Source organism: Neodiprion lecontei, chromosome 1 (genome assembly GCF_021901455.1).
Source record: "Neodiprion lecontei isolate iyNeoLeco1 chromosome 1, iyNeoLeco1.1, whole genome shotgun sequence".
NCBI lineage: Eukaryota > Metazoa > Arthropoda > Insecta > Hymenoptera > Diprionidae > Neodiprion > Neodiprion lecontei.
The window spans coordinates 379061-395850 of NC_060260.1; the positions used below are offsets into that span (position 1 = coordinate 379061).

The 16790-nt window shown below is 36.2% G+C and overlaps 3 protein-coding genes across 11 annotated transcripts; 2 read left to right on the forward strand and 1 right to left on the reverse strand.

The window, feature by feature from the left end:
- The first annotated feature begins 5 nt into the window (after positions 1-5).
- Positions 6-7384, forward strand: LOC107220553 (activin receptor type-2A). Of its 4 annotated transcripts, none has more exons than XM_046732804.1 (9): positions 6-507; positions 942-1144; positions 1238-1418; positions 1596-1735; positions 1819-2198; positions 2302-2497; positions 2830-2967; positions 3068-3199; positions 3285-7384. In XM_046732804.1, exons 1-9 carry the CDS (start codon positions 462-464, stop codon positions 3468-3470), a joined length of 1602 nt encoding a protein of 533 aa, XP_046588760.1. In that variant the 5' UTR covers positions 6-461; the 3' UTR covers positions 3471-7384. The 4 variants fall into 4 exon arrangements, with proteins under 4 accessions (XP_046588760.1, XP_046588769.1, XP_046588763.1 ...); XM_046732813.1 differs by having other exon boundaries at positions 12-507; positions 954-1144; XM_046732807.1 differs by having other exon boundaries at positions 13-507; positions 2302-2488.
- A 145-nt stretch (positions 7385-7529) lies between these two features.
- Positions 7530-15600, forward strand: LOC107220781 (putative thiamine transporter SLC35F3). Of its 6 annotated transcripts, none has more exons than XM_015659530.2 (12): positions 7530-8059; positions 8129-8268; positions 8550-8727; positions 8848-9023; positions 9152-9301; positions 9417-9767; positions 9834-9962; positions 10081-10270; positions 10477-10566; positions 10661-10790; positions 12066-12095; positions 14958-15600. In XM_015659530.2, the coding sequence occupies exons 3-12, from the start codon at positions 8586-8588 to the stop codon at positions 15070-15072; spliced, it is 1503 nt and encodes a 500-aa protein (XP_015515016.1). In that variant the 5' UTR covers positions 7530-8059; positions 8129-8268; positions 8550-8585; the 3' UTR covers positions 15073-15600. The 6 variants fall into 6 exon arrangements, with proteins under 6 accessions (XP_015515016.1, XP_046588720.1, XP_046588740.1 ...); XM_046732764.1 differs by lacking the exon at positions 12066-12095 and adding an exon at positions 13555-13838; XM_046732784.1 differs by lacking the exon at positions 14958-15600 and adding an exon at positions 13390-13430.
- Positions 15601-16050: 450 nt separating this feature from the next.
- On the reverse strand, positions 16051-16671 carry LOC107220815 (glutathione S-transferase 1-1). Its single transcript, XM_015659572.2, has 2 exons — positions 16554-16671; positions 16051-16472 (listed from the first exon to the last, which is right to left on the reverse strand). Exons 1-2 carry the CDS (start codon positions 16669-16671, stop codon positions 16234-16236), a joined length of 357 nt encoding a protein of 118 aa, XP_015515058.2. The 3' UTR covers positions 16051-16233.
- Between the last annotated feature and the right edge of the window lie 119 nt (positions 16672-16790).

Below are 16790 nucleotides of genomic sequence, written 5' to 3' on the forward strand. Positions count from 1 at the left end.
AAACCACGAAGTAAAAACCACTAATATATCCGTGGATATATCATTCGAAGTCCGGTGGTGCAGACTTTCTAACCTTGGAAATTGGAATTTACGGCGTCATGTAGTGCTGGTCGTCTATTGTCACTCACGTGTATTTGGCGTTTATTTTTATAATAACTACAAGGATATTCCATCGTTATTAATTTCTCAGCAACTTTGTCACAACACTACAGATGCGCATTAACGATCGTATACGTATAATTACACACTGTAACTGATTGTGAATAAGACATCGAGTTCAAGAATCCACGAAGTTCTGTGCCAGTAGAATTTGTATGCTCTCGGTGGATAAGTGAATGACATGAGGCTGTGTTGTGCGCGGCTTGTTGAGTGAGAGAAATGTGTCGCCGAGTGAATTACTACAAATTTCTTAACAGCTAATAGCCGCAAAATTACTGTTATGCTTCTGTGATCCTGTTACAATGCCTTCGTATTTGATGATACTACCGTGCCTCCTGGGGTTACTAGGTACATTCCAAATATTATATGTACACATATCGAAATTCTTTCGTAACAGTCGCGAGTTACCTGTTCACAAACTTCGTCGATTACACATTTGGATGTATCGTGTTTCCCCAAATTTGTTGATTCAACGCCGATATCCCTCCATCGATTGGAAAATTCATTTTTTCGAATGTCAGAATACAATTTCTGTTTGACTCTCTGATCAATGAGTTGTATCATGAAAACACTATTCCACCTACACATACATACCTAGCTGGCGACAAATGGTTTTTTTCTATACTGCTTCCGCAGCAATTTAACTCCACTAGTTGGCACCTACATCTGATGGTCTATATTTTTTCCTCTGTCTTTAAACGTCGGGCGAATATTTACAAGATCACTTTTCATAAAATTCTGCAAGACTTGTCTTGAATGAAAAAAGATTTGATCCAATTTAGTTATGTTTACAGGCACATCATTTGCCCATGATATTAAAGGAGTAACGTACTGCGAGTTTTACAATGAGTCTATGTGTGTCGACCAGCAAAAAAACTGTTTTAAACAAGAAGAATGTATTCCCCAAGAATCTAACACACGTCATCACTGCTATGTGCTTTGGGAAAGAAATAGTACCACTGGGCAGACTAATATTAGAATGAAGGTTCTTATATGTTTTACATCTCTATGTCTGGAGTTTACCTGATTGAACGTAAAAACACCTGATCTAATATCACGTATTCGTGTTACTTAACAGGGATGCTTCTTAGATAACCCGGATTGCTATGACAAATTGGAATGTATTGAAAAAAGAAACGAACGAAAAGAGCGGATAAAATTGTTTTTTTGCTGCTGCGATGGAAACATGTGTAATCAAAATTATACATGGGATCCTACGCAATCACCTCCACAGACCGATGATAATCACCCAGAAGGAGGTGAGTGAATTTTTTTAAATTTATGAAACACATGATGTAAAATACTGTTTGGCCTTTGAGGAGCGTTGGGCAAAAGGGGTTTAGACAATACTATGGTAGAAAAAAATTTTAAATAGAATATTTTAATATTTTTACACGTCTGTATAATTTGTTATTACATTAAACTATTTTTCATAGAACGTAAACCAGTTCCGAACGATCAACAGCATTACATTACTATTGTTGTGTCGGTCTCCATTCCGATGTTATTACTTGCTTTCATCCTGCTCAGCTTACACTGGTTTTATCGACAACGTAAGCTAGCCTACTTCAACGAGGTAAATTTTTTATACCTGTTTGGACTGCAAATTTATCAAAATAATGGGTTTTGCTATACTCTTATTGATAATCCAATGCTTAGGTACCGACATTAGAGCCTCTTCCATTACCGCAACCTTCCCCAAATTTGGGTCTCCGGCCAATTCAACTTTTAGAAATCAAAGCTCGCGGTCGTTTTGGGGCTGTGTGGAAAGCACAGCTGAAAAACGATGTTGTTGCTGTCAAAGTTTTTCCCATCCAAGATAAGCAATCTTGGCAGTCAGAGCAAGAAATATTTAAACTGGCGCATATGGATCATGAAGACATATTACGCTATATAGGAGTTGAAAAGCGAGGGGACAACCTTCAAGCTGAGTTTTGGTTAATAACTGCGTATCATGAGAAAGGATCGCTATGTGACTTCCTTAAGGCTAATGTTGTCACATGGCCTGAAATGTGCAAAATTGCGGAGTCTATGGCAAGGTAGGAGAATAGATGATAAATTATTTAAACTCTGATAACAATTTGAGCCGTATCTTCAATTTGATACCATCAAAGTCTGGTTATGAATATTCACTTTACTTAGGGGCCTAATGCATCTGCACGAGGAAATACCAGCAAATAAAGCTGATGGATACAAGCCAGCAGTCGCGCATCGTGATTTTAAATCGAAAAATGTTCTCCTTAAAGCTGACATGAGTGCCTGTATAGCTGACTTTGGGTTAGCTTTAATCTTTCATCCTGGGAAGCCATGCGGTGATACGCACGGACAGGTAGAGATAGTATGAATTTTATGCTATTTACTTATACAACTTAGAAACAAGGTTCAAGTGCGTTTGCTTAACACTACGAAACATTTCTTGAATATTATTATTCGGAAATTTCTAAATTTGTCTGTAAGAGTAAGTTGCAAAACAAGTATATGCGATCTTTCACCCATGGTCGAGGGCTTACTGCATTGACAATACGTTGTCACATAAAAATTTTCATGCCTTCTCGTCTCCCGTTAACATTATAAGCTTCAACCTTGTGTTCAAAACTAGACTCTTCAACACAGCCAAATTTTATTCACAAAACAAACATACATACCTGTATCAATGTGTATACACCATAGGTTGGTACCAGACGTTATATGGCTCCTGAGGTACTGGAAGGTGCAATTAACTTTACCCGTGATTCGTTTTTGCGGATCGACATGTATGCTTGCGGATTGGTGCTGTGGGAATTAGCATCAAGATGTACTGTCCAAGATGTAAGCATTCTTTGGAATTACTTCTCCATTAATTCGTTTTCCCACTTATAATTCTGGCAATTATCAAAAAAATATTAAGTTATCATCTTGTTTACAACAGGGTCCCATTGGAGAATACAGACTTCCTTTTGAGGAGGAAGTTGGCCTTCACCCAACATTAGAAGACATGCAGGAGAGCGTTGTTGTTAAGAAGGAACGCCCTCTCATATTAGAAACTTGGCGAAAGCACCCGGTAAATATCCCGACTACATCAAATTTCCCCATCAGCTTTCATTATTTACTCATTATTACTTTTCGTTTTGGTTGGCAATCCCTAGGGTCTTTTATCACTCTGTGACACAATGGAAGAGTGTTGGGATCATGATGCTGAAGCTCGATTGTCGGCATCGTGTGTTATGGAGAGAGTTGTTACATTAGGCAGAATGTTACATCTTAACTCATCTACTTTGATACGCATGGACCACAATAATGAGTCTCTTACCACCAAGGAATCTAGTATGTAGTTAATTTGTATGTATATTAGCTGTAGCTGCACAGCACAACACCACTTCCTGTTCCATATATTGCTTTACGTGCCAATATGAAGCAATCGTAATCATGAGGTCAATTTTTATTTAATATTTGGCAGCTATAAACATTTGAGACACGACTTTGCAATCGTTAATATAGCACGACTCGATAGAGTTGGAACAATATCCCTACTCGACATCAGCCAGTTCCAAACTGTGATTAAAATGTCGTATTTGTTTCCCAATGGCCACATACTGTCCAAGATTCATTTAATTTGTGGTGCTTGTGCAAATTGAATGTATGACAAATTATTTAAAACCGATGACAGTCGAATAGATATGGAAACAAATAAGTAGTTGTGTACACGTTAAAAGTTGACTACTCAAAACGAGTCTGCTGGCCCAAATGCCCTTCAATGAATCGTACCATGGGTTTATGGAAAAAGCACGGGCAAACGTATGTTTGGGATAAATCTTGTTAATTTGAACAGTAATAAGTTTGCTACTCTTCAAGTAGAATGATTCATTCTCTCCCCTATAATTCTGTATGGATTCATTTCGGTTCTCAATTATTACCTGTAGAATACCACCTATTCACTTCATCGTTGTTAGTGAAATGTGAAACATTAAAGCGGACCTTGTTAACTGTTGCAACACATATCTTAATAAATTTACGGAAATGAAACAGTGGTACAAAAAATATTCAGCTCGCATTGGCAGCAATTAATCCTAATAAATCGAATATTGCAACATTGAGCGGAGTACATAGAAAGATGCAAGTACCTTTCTTTTATTCGAATAAACTGAATCTTCCAAAATATACAAATAACTATTAAAACTGTTTTTAAAGTCTTGTCTCTTATCTTCTTCTATTATAATTCTTTGGTACTCACTACAATATATAATTTTAGTATGGAGTAATTTGTAGATTGAAGTGAAATTGTTTGCTTCTTGGCGTTTAAGATTAGAAAAAGAAAATGTCATGGTTGATGATCATTGTTCGCCGGACTTGAAATTAGATGGTGCAAAAACGTGAACCAATTCATAAATATTTCGAATTCATGATTTTCAAGCTTGTACAGTGGTTTTGAGCTGGAGTTTTTGAATAATTTCGAGGCACTTGTTTCTCTGTTTAGAGCATATTTTAAGTGAGTGTCTTTGGCACTACTTGAAAATTTTTACGTTCAAAAGTTTATTCAAATATGACTGGTTTTTCAACAGTGTAGCACGGTATGCGTGCGTTTCATGTGTGTGAGTGGGTGGGCGAGTCTGTGTGTTCTGCTTTATGTGCGTGTGCGTGTGTATGATTTGATATTTTGAATAAGTCCCGGTATCAATAATTACCTTATATAGTATGTACTAACTATAGAAAAGTGAAGCTACTCAAAGAATATTAGCACGTTCTCGATTAGTCTTGCAAAATTGTTGCGCTCAAACTTATAAGCTATTCATTTGTGCTTGTGGGGACCCAGCTCAATCCAGCCACCCCGCAGACTTCATCCCTTTGATGTTTTTTTCCAATGATATCTTGCCATTGAAAAGTGATATCAATCAAAAATAAGATCATCATTGAATTCATACTCAATCCATTTTAAATCAATTCTCGCCAACTAAAACGTGATGTAAAAATCTTGAAATTTTGTTCCCAAACTTTCGGTTTCAGTGCTAACCCAACAAAGACCTTCTTTTTGTTGACACAACTTTTGCATCTCCAGATATCGTCGATTGATAACTCTTGGATTTCAAGAATTAAAAAAACTTTGCGCAGCTTACACCTCCGGAACGGGCTCCCGAAAGATTGTGAATCAAAACGAGGGAGGTACTAATCACGTGGTAAAAGAAAATTTCCAAAAGAACAAATAAATCGAAGGTGTTGATGGCTAGAGGGTGGTCGAATTGAGCTGGATTCCTACATTTACATTCAATCATTTCTCAATTATTCAGGAAATGCAGTCAGCATCTATTACTGTGCAAGCATGTAGAGACAGATTTATTTGTCAAGAAAATAGCCTCTCAGTTATATCTATTCTATTAGAAACCACAGATAGTCTTGTCAATTACCAGTACTTTGTCAGCACTGGTCAAAAAACATACAATACCTGTCTAGTAATTCATCATTGTACATTCATTATTATTGTAATCATGTTAATATATGAACTGTTTAATAACCATTGGCACTTGCGGATACAGGTATATTTTACCTTACAGTATAAAATTGTAAGTAACTAGTTAAATATAACGAATAATCATGAGATTGTAGTTCCTAACTGCAGTGCAACAAATATATAGAAGACAAATTTCGCAACTGCAACCATTGAAGGTACGAAGGATGGAAGAAAAAAAAATTGGCATACAATTTGTAATTTGATGAGTAATTTGCCTACCTTATTCTCATCCCTGAAACATTCAATAGTTAAAGTAGATGAATTGCTTGTTCGTATTTTCTTGTGATAACGTTACAAACTTCAATCTCATAAATAATTAAGTACCTAAATGTAAACAAACGTAGTACTTTGACTGTACTAAAAAGCATACATTCTCAATATTGCATCAACTCCTGATCCTAATAGTCAAGTGTTTACCGCAGGCATATAGAGACTGCCAATGCTTACAAGGTGCGTCCAGTTATCATGGGCAACAGGCAATGAGAGACACACAGGGAAATTAAAGTATTCTGCAATTATCTGCTCGATTAACATTACTCTCGCACTCAATGAGTTGGTATCCATGAGGCGCGAATGTGGAAATTACCACTAGTCCTACTCGGAAGTACCAAAACTCCTGAAGTGGATTTGGGCCGGGTCAGGAGTCTTGATATACATTTAATTAACGATTAAAGTATGGACATTGGGTTTCCGAATTTTGTGATATGTCCTAACGAGAGTTTAAGTACTTTTAAACAAGAATATTGGCAGCTAAGAAAACGAAAAATTTTCTCACTATACAAAAATTTCATGGGAAATTAGAGATCTAGCGGTTGGCAAGTACCTCCGCTGCCTGCTTTTTAGTACCGTTTGTGTAACTATGTAGAAATACATTTGAGTTACATTTTAGGCGGTTAATTTTATAATTGTTTTTAATAAAAATCCTGAATGCATCTATTACTATATGTAGGCTGTATCATAACAAAGACCATGGTCAGAAAATATATGCACCCCAGTGCATATAGACTATTGTAAATATATATAAAATGAATTAGCATGTAGGCATATGATAAAATAATTTTTATTTATCTCAATAAGTAGCGTGTAAACTGAAGAAATGGAATGTTCCTATATGTACAAGGTAGCTTCGGCAGATTACTACTTGATCTTTTTTTTTTTCCCCGACATGTTCTGAAAATAAGAAAATGTATAGTGGGGATTACACTTGATAATTTGCATAATAGCGTTTCAAACATACGTCGACGTCGTTAATTTTCAAGATGGTGATCTGTAATAGAGCTACAAAGTGGTAAAACTTTGATACAGATTTTTGGATGCTTGCACAATGCTTGTCTGTTTAAAAAATTTTATTTAACTTTGGCATCTTTTTTTTCTTGAACTACAGCTTCACGCTAATCGTTTGACGAGAATTACTAACTGTACTGTATTTCAGGTTCATTATCACTCGGTTTCGAGACACCGTCAGTTGTAATGTTTTGTCTGTAACATTTTTAGATCATCTACCCAGACGATAAGAATGTGTGAAATCTATGAATTATTGTTAAATGATAGCTTGTAATTTCTAAACCTCATTTGTATAATTAATACTTTATTATGAGAACATTCTGTTTGAAAGGAGTGTAAACTACATATTTACCCGTAAACTTTATCATTTTCTTTCTGTAAAAATTTACTACAACTTACGTGTTTTATTATTTACGTATTGAAATAATAAAAAATATCAAGACATACGCTTATCGCAAATCCTGGAATCTTACCTTATCATGTAAGTACATAATATACGTTTATGTACGTGCGTTATGTTATTGTATGCTATGAATACCGCATGCTAATAAATACGTTGTACGCATAATACAGCAGTATTCGCTGCGCAAAATGTTCTATGTAATTTAATTTACTAAAGGGATGTTTCGACGGTATCTGTCTTGTAGCCTTACGAGCAGATCATATTTTCTCTTGATTGGTTCAACACTTCTCTCGTGTGGCCGACGGTACGTTGCAGCTCATGTGATGCTTACACGTATTATCGGTACACAAGAAAAAGGGGGAAAATAGGCCAGCAACGAATCGAATAAAAATATTTTGCGCCGACGCACAGTAAGGGTGAAAGTGAAGAACGGTTGGCGGACCTTGCCTTACAAATTGCAATCAATGGCACTGCGAGAGGGTGAGGGTGTTGCTGCCGTCGGCTATTTATCCCATTCGTGGAGTCTCTACTTGACTTTGTTATTTTTCGTTTCCGAACACGTTATTTGAAGTAAATATAGTAATTAACTACTGTTTCCCCAATGCGACATAATCCGGCGTGATATTTTTTTACATATCACAACGCATGACTACTACGTCGTGTGATACTGCATACCTGTTCGAAAAGGCATATTTCGCTACAGTCAGCCGAAAATACGCTACATTTTATACGTATGTATACAAGTTCTGACTATACTCGCTGCTTTGCCTACCCTATAAGTTCTTAATGTTTTCTAGCAGAGTATAACACAAGATTTCATATTGACAACAATTTATGTAAACTAAGTTCGATGCGACAGAAAATAAATATCCACGTTTTCGAGAAATCTACGTTGCCATTCGCCGTTTCAATTAAAAAACCCGTCTGCCTACGAAAAACGGTAAACTTTTTTTGTGTTAAAAAAGTAAAATGATTGAATATGATTTTCTCTAGAGATAATGACGTATCAAATATGTGCTGCTAATTAAATAAACTAAGTACCACTCCTAGTTAATTGCAAGACAAGAACGCCTAGCATTAGGCAACCATCACTCTTCTTTGGGATTTTGCGTTTCGACAGTCTTATTGGAATAGAGTGATTGGATCAATGAATAATTACACTGTGACGATTGTAAGTACATTAGCAGTGCCATATGATTTTGTTCTTTCGTGTGTGTACAGTACTCTATGGGTAATGAGTTAAGGAAGCCGTGAACGATGGGTAGTGGTGGAGTCAGCGAAGTCCCAACAATATTTCATCCCCGAAGATCGCGTACTCCAAGCATCGTCTTGAATGAGGAACAACAGAACAATGGCCCTTATGCTAGTCCCGTGCAAGTTATACTGGAAACATCTTCAGGTAATAACTACCAACCTCTAAGGAATCACTCTCAAATATGGACTTACATATTAAGCTTGCGCCAGAATTAAATATATACATTTCACACACACATATATAATGTTGGATATCAATTTTCAGGATGCGAACAACAAGCCTGTAGCGCGAGCGGAGGATGCAGCGAAATTTCGATTGCTTGTAGATCTACAAATGATCCAGGTGGAGGAGGGCAAAGTCAACAGTCATATGCTCCAGGAAGTTCTTCAAATTCTTTATCAACGTGTTATGCTTCTTGTTGTGCCGAATCGGCAAAGAAGGTGAACATTTTCTTAGTACGAAATCTGCAGTTAGTATGCCGAGCAAACTTTGTTCTGTCACTATTTGATTATATGTATAATCTATACATATTAGGAGTCCGTAACAGTCATCACATTTCAATTTGTAGATTTACTTTGGAGTGTGTGTAACGATTTGCATAACGGCTAGCTGGGTTGGGGCAACCCATTGTATGAAATATTTATACTTCAAAAAACCAGAGACAGTTGTTCAAGAAGCATCAATACCTTCCAATATCTCTGGACTTCATCATCAGCATGTAAGTATGTATCTCGGAAGGGGTACATAGCACACATGAAAATTGAGTAATGAGATTTCAATGAAATAAGTTGCCTTGCAAATGTGATTTGATTAAGTGTGTATATTACTTACAGCTAACTCTTTCCTACAATGCACCATTTTTCACGACATGGTTCTGCACGAACTGGGCAGTCCTGTACTTCCCGGTATACTTTCTGTGCCGAGTAGCAAGGACAAAATGCTCAAATCCTTCGGAGATTGTCGCAGAAAGTCTTCGAGGTTTTCGTGACAAAGGGTTCACAGGTGGACGCTTCTTGACTCGATGCAGTCTTTTTTGTGGTTTATGGGTAGTGACAAATTACATGTACATTCATTCGCTAAGGATATTACTAGCAACAGATGTTATGGCTCTTTTTGCAACTAATGTTTGCTGTGTTTACCTTCTCTCCTGGGTTATTCTTCATGAACAGTTTGTTGGCGTTCGGGTAAGACAAATAAACTGATTCGTAACTGATTTTAGCATAACATCAATTGAGTGCTTTGAATTACAGATAGTAGCAGTCATTTTGTGTGACACAGGAATTGCATTACTTGCATATATGGATGGTATCTCAGGTAGTCCAACTCTTGGTGGTGTTGTACTTGCCGTTTCCGCTGCTGCTGGTTCTGCAGTTTACAAAGTAAGTTACGATACTTCTAGTGTGGGATTGCATTATGCCAAATTTGTGTTCAATTATTGTTCAAAAATTTTTCCCAACAATATAACACGATGTGAAAATAATTCGAATCTGGTTGCAGGTATTATTTAAAAAGGTAATAGGCGAAACCACATTCGGTCAGGTTTCCCTTTTCTTTTCATTGGTTGGGCTGTGCAATGCTGCTTTACTGTGGCCAATTTGTCTCGCTTTGTATTTCTCGGGCGTCGAAAGTGTACAATGGAATCGCCTCCCTTGGCCAGCTTTACTTTCAGCCAGTATTCTTCATTTGGGTTTGTTACACGATATTACTTTATTTCAATAATTCATAATAGTGAATGCACGTCAAGAAAGCAAAGTGCCGATGTGCGCTAACTCATATTTCGTGCTTGTGGCTCTGAAATCACCTGGAACTCACTAGCCCGTTATTGGCTTTAGTTAATATTTCATGTTGTGTAGGAACTCTACATGGAATAATTTTTGTACTCCGCTTACACAGTTGCCAACATGTTGGGGAACTTCAGCATTGCCTTGACTTACGATCTTTTCATAACTTTGGGATTAATCACCGCTGTACCTGTGTCTGCAGGTAGGATGATGATGCGACTTTAACGATTCTTGTAGGTCTGTCGGTATGCACCCATGTGAGCACCGAGCATATAGAATTGTGGCATTTGTTACAGCTCTCGATGTAGTCCTTTATGGCGCTCACTTTGTTGGCATGAAGTTGGCAGGGATAATATTGATAGCAGTTGGATTCTTTCTTGTGATGTTCCCCGACAATTGGCCGGATTACATCACGCGATTACTACGGTATGTACTTTGAATTCTTTTTTACTCCTCAGGATTGTAGAATGCACTTTAGTTCTACTTGATTTCCATTATAGTTTTCAGTTCTTTAGGATTCGTGTCCCTTTAACCTACTCTTGTAAATATAATTTAAATTTTTTTCATTCATATCATACTGTGCACCAAATAGAAAGAGCATAGTTATACTACAGTAGGTTCTGCTTGAAAAATTCACTATATTCACAGTTTGTGCCTTTGATCTTCACTATAAATAGATAACATATTATTCTCAAGTGTCAATAATCCCACAAGTGTACCTACGTTCGTCGTTGATGTACATCAGAGTAACATTAAGTCTTTAATTTCTTTATGCGATTTCAACAAATACACGAGACATTTGTTTAGGTCAAGTTATGTCACTGCTGTAGTAGAAGCGCAAGATGAGTTACAGATGTCACTTAACTTCTCGTCATTGTATGTTTTTGCAAGCAAAACAATAGGTGAAAAAGTAGCAACTCAGCATTTAAGATAGGGGGTATTTCTTAGTAAATTGTATTAAACACGTTAATTTATTTTCACGATAGAATAGTATATTATATATATTAGATGTTTGTGTCCACACTCGACCGTTGCTTGTTCCAATTGTGATTGTCTCATCTTAGCAGGATCAGGATCGGGCTGCTTAGGTTTAGGCTCACTCAAAATATAACACACAATCGAGGAATTTCTCCACAGATTATTCATTGCCAACTGTTACGTAACTGCCGTGCAACATGACCGTACAGTGTAAGAATCACATAGTGTAATATACTTGGTCGAATTTTCTTACACGAATGACTCATCGCCAAGCCTATCATACCTATTCTACTATGAGAATTGGACTAGCATAGTAGAATGTTAATATTCATTCGCATTAAGGTCGAAACAATTCGTTCCGACACAATTTGGCCCCTCAGGATCGCACTTTGGATTGAATACCTACACTCGTTGATCGAATTCGTAATATTACCTTTATAAGATAGACGCGAGCATCTATCTTTTAATTCCTGTATCCAACCATCATAAGATCACAATTTACTAATGCATATAATTACATTCACTGATTTTAATGGGATTTTCCAAATTCAAAACTCAATCAATTTAATTAAATCAGTCGCCATCAGGCGTTGGTCAGATCTTCTTGAGTTTTAGAGTTAATCTTGATAACTCTGACTCTGCTGCTTATTATTATATGTGAATCAATTTTGACACTTCATCACTCGCTTCCCAACAATCAGGATCCATTATATGCTGTTACAGAAACATAATCGCGATGAGTCACAATGCAAGGTAAGAAGAAATATCGCCTACATACCTATATTGTTTGTCAGTGACACTGAAAATTCACCTCTAAAATAGGCCGCGTAAAAAAGAGATAATTGAGTAGCTGAATATTCGTGGATTTTTGTTGTGAACATGTGTTTAAATTTTTTTTTCCACCATAACTTGAAATCCGTTGAATCTTTTCACAGTTCCTGCATTTCCTAAAATTATAAAATGGATGCAGTAGAAATTATACAGGCAGATACTATTATTTTTCAAATACTTTAACGAGTATTTCAATAAAATATTTAAATCAGTAATATCATGATAAACATAGAGAGTCGTGGAGGATTTAGTCAGCGAATAGTAAATTCATTTTAAAATTCCAGAGAATTACACGCAAAATTATAGGGCTTGAAGATTCAGACACTAGTCAATAGTAAGTAATGTGTATAATTGAATATATGTATGTGATTATTAGATCTATTGATACGTCCATAATTCCTATCCTGAATTTATTGCTAGACTGATGATTTACAACACATCACTTGTTGACAACAAAATTTATTCCGTGTAAAATATGGAGTGCAGTTTTTATTACTGCTTGCCATTTTATTGGTGAATTATCTGTATGTGCAAACAATAAAAAGAGTCTAATATTGGTGGGTGCATGGTGTTTCTAGTTTATGCTGATTCCGCTACTCTCAAATGCACACTGCTTCAAACTGTGTCCGCGTTTTTTCATACATTCCATTTGGAAGCATGCTTGTCACTTTTGTGTTTTCTTTACTTCTTTACTTTTCATTCTATCTGCATATCTCATCTGTATACTGGTTATGAAACAAGTATTTCCATTGTGAACTATGCTGTCCTGAGATACAAATATCACAGTGTTCTACAGATGCAGCCACGATTAAAACTATTTTGCCATAAAGGCAATAACTCTGTGTTCTCCATTACTTTCCGCATCTATAACTCCACAGATATTTTGACTTGCTTTTTTTCTTAAAAACCAATAATCTTTGCGAAATATATGTATGTTTATTAGGAAGACAGGTACATATATGTTTATATATTGATATTCAATTTTATTGCTCAATGTCTGAATAAATATATTATGAATATGGGGAAAATCTCACCAAGTCTCAGACTCTTTGAAGAATTATCAAAGTGCATACATGGTTGACAAATGAAACGAAAATTGCATTATTCATCAAAAATGCAAGGTTCATTTAAATACGTATCTGACAATCGTCAGGCAAATCACAAATTTTAGATTAAACACATGTCCAACTATAAGTTTAGTCTATTAGTTTTACAGGGGATAGAAAAATAAGGTCAGACCAGAAAGAATTGCAGATTTCAAGGGAAAAGAGGCTCGGCTGAGTGAAAATAAAAAGTATTGATATGACATAACATAGAGATAAAGTAATACGTGAATTAGGTATGTAAATTTGAAACAAAACATTCAATGGGGTTGATGCAGTACGACAAGTTCGCAGCATCATGGGGGTGGCAGAAGCGCGATGAATAGAAGCCGAAGACAATCGATCCAGCAACGGCAATTCAGACGGAACTACGGGGTGTCCTCTACTCAGGGTGATGGACAAACCCTTCTTCCACTCCCATCCGCAAATAGTACTAACTTGACCTATCATCATAATATCAACACTTCTTCGTCCTCTGAACCTTCGCGCCGAGTCCCTACCTCAATTTCAACCACTACCAACAACCATCATCGCTCGCTCATCGTCCCTCAAGTCCAACAAGGTACGCCTTTCATAATTTACCGGCTGCTGTAGTAGCTTGCGCGTATTGCGCATCCAGTTCTTGGCTAATAAACAGCGAAGGGAAACTGTACTTGGCTCGTCTCTTCCAGCGTGTAGAGTAAGATTAGAGGATGGATTTTCATGTAATAATCAACAAGATCTCTTGTTACTTTGCAACATTTTAATGAACAGAGCCAATTGCCTAAACCGACATTGTGTTGCACAAATTCTGGAATGGTAATAATAAGTCCACAATGCGACGGTTCTATTCGTAGAATGCTGATTTTTTAATAAACATATTCAATGTATGTAGCGTTGCACACAGCTGTTTATTACGTTTATAGGTGTGTTATTTTGATGTGGCAGGAATTTTTGGTTCTCTATACCATACCTTAATGTTGCATTAAATATCAGAAGTTCTGATCTAAAAATCAAGTTGAGCAAGGAGTGTGAAGCAGTATAGTACTTTGTACCTCTGTACATTTAGGCCTACCTTACGTTTGATAAAATACATGGCTTGGGGGAAAAATATTCACATTGTTAATAGTAGTTAGACAATTCGCTCCATCTGAGACCATTCACTAGCCAGGAAAGTATATTTATGTATGTTTCCAGTACTTGTTTGAAACAAATCTGTTTGATTTCCACTATCTATTAATTGTTCGAGTTTTTGAACTGCCGAATAATTTATAATGAAAATATATGATTCATATGAATTACATTTCAACAACTATGAGTCATGAGAGATTTAGTATACCTGGCTCATATGTATTCGTATACACATTTTTACCCAAAGTGTAAGAAGCTGATCTTAGACGTTAAAACCTGTAAATTGTAGCCAATACTATTTTACTAGTTGTTTCTTCTATCATTCTGAATGTGCTATAATTATGGAATGAAGCATCGTGATGTCCGTTGAACGGCTCAGCGTAATTTACAATTGGTTGGTACTATACTTATATGTTTAGTGAATAATATATTCTGCGTGTGCTAGCACATAGTATAGATTTGATAAAAGTCGAATATCTTCATTGAAAATGTACGACGGCTTGCATGCTGGCAATGAGTAAATATGTAAATAAAAAAAAATTACTCGACTAAAGGAGAAACGTGTTTTCAGATGGAGCAGGAGACACAGGCACGGATTGCCAGGCGGTACATCACGTGACGTAGTCGACTACCGAACTGGATACATAAAATCACATTTACGATCGCCTTCCGGGAGGGTTCGGTGACCAACCTACAGGACCGTTTATGCTTATTATCAGATGACTTTCAGGGTTTCACAAGATCCAGTTGTTAATTATCACACACTCGGAATATCAAGGTTCATAATGGTTTGATCTATTAGAGAACCACTAAACTGGTTTCAATGAAATATCGTTTTTCCTATAAAAATGAAACCTGATGAAATTTCATAACTTCAGTTTCACGGGTTTAACTTAAGTATCCAATAATTAGTTGTTACGCAGTGAGTTCAGTGTTTGAAAAATAATCGTTTTTATTAAGGAGAAGAAAAAATAGTGGGGTTAAACCAAATCACCTTCGAAATTAATGAATATGAGTATATAGACACTTGTCTTTCTTGGCATACCCTTGTATTATATTTGTACAATAGATTTTCGAATTCTTATGTTGATAAAACTCTCGATATGAGTACAGAAAACAGCCTCACCTGTTCGAAATATACGTCAATTACCATAAGTAACGGAGCAAGCAAGGTGATCTCATTAGACATTTATGATATTCATGAAATTATCTTGCCAATGTAAAGAAAAAAGTGTTACATTGTTACAATAAATTATGAGGCTAGTTAGAAAATTCCCAGTGAAGAGTAAAGAATTATTACCAGTAATATGTCAGGCAATAAATATGATTGTTTTTAAGTTTTCAATGACCACGTGATTTCAATTAACGATGTGGCAGATACTACATTCACAAACTTTATAACACAAAGTATTAGATTCGCATACTTGTTTGAACATCCCTTCTTCTCTTTCAGGATGTACTAGTAGTAGTGGTCTGTTTCTTAAATCTTATAGTTCTATAATGTTACGTAATGCTGTGCCATTATATATATGCCGAGGCAATGTCAGCCCAGTGAAAAGATATACAATAGCTGAATAATACAGTAAAACTGGAAAATCAATCGATAAGAAGTGCATGGAAATGACTTTCTTGGATTGTGTAAATTTTATTTCGTATCTCATACTTCGTTTTTATCAATTTATTTATTCACCAGTATCTTAGAATAGTAAGTTGTTCTCTGTGGACATTTCTGTCGTTATAAAGAACAGAAGACTGTGAGATACGAATTCAATGAACAGATAGATAAACATTAAGTAAAATTAATTGTGGCAAAATGATATTGCTCAAGTGCTGTCGCCGGAGTAAACTCATTTTTGTCTGCGAACTGGATGTATAGGATGATCCATATGTGACAGATCAGGAGGATGCTTTTCAAAATAGCTGATCTCCTGCATTCCACATTCGACAATATCCCACAAGTCTTGATGTTTTGTTTTATAGTTGTTGTACCAACTTTCGACGAAAGACCATGTAGATAAAGAATATCCGATTGCCTCCAAACACATTGTCGCTGTTACAAGGGGAAAGTCGGCGATTGTCAAGGTATCTGTAAAAGGATATTCTCTTCAATGTTGATTCTCCATCCACCATGGAGTGCATACATAGGTATATGTGTCGAATTACTCACTTCCAGCGGCATAAGTTGTCTTTGAACGTTTCAGGTATGTGTCAAAGGTACTCAAGCCGATATTCATCTTTTTTAATCCAAGAGGTGTCCGCTCGTACGCAAAGAATATCGGTGCCATCTGAAGTAAAAAATGCTGTATTTCTTGAATTCACAAATTGAAACCTGAATGCGATGTTAGATAAGTTGTGAAAACCTACTACGTATTCGGAAATATAACGATAATATGTAGATAGGTTG

Coding starts and splice junctions, on each gene's coding strand:
- LOC107220553 (XM_046732804.1), top strand. CDS start 462: ATGCCTTCGTATTTGATGATACTACCGTGCCTCCTGGGGTTACTAG. Junction 1,736..1,818: donor AGCTAGCCTACTTCAACGAG/GTAAATTTTTTA, acceptor TCCAATGCTTAG/GTACCGACATTAGAGCCTCT. Junction 2,498..2,829: donor CGCACGGACAGGTAGAGATA/GTATGAATTTTA, acceptor TATACACCATAG/GTTGGTACCAGACGTTATAT.
- LOC107220781 (XM_046732764.1), top strand. CDS start 8,586: ATGGGTAGTGGTGGAGTCAGCGAAGTCCCAACAATATTTCATCCCCGA. Junction 9,768..9,833: donor AACAGTTTGTTGGCGTTCGG/GTAAGACAAATA, acceptor TTTGAATTACAG/ATAGTAGCAGTCATTTTGTG. Junction 10,567..10,660: donor CGCTGTACCTGTGTCTGCAG/GTAGGATGATGA, acceptor CATTTGTTACAG/CTCTCGATGTAGTCCTTTAT.
- LOC107220815 (XM_015659572.2), bottom strand. CDS start 16,671: ATGGCACCGATATTCTTTGCGTACGAGCGGACACCTCTTGGATTAAAA. Junction 16,473..16,553: donor GACAACTTATGCCGCTGGAA/GTGAGTAATTCG, acceptor ATCCTTTTACAG/ATACCTTGACAATCGCCGAC.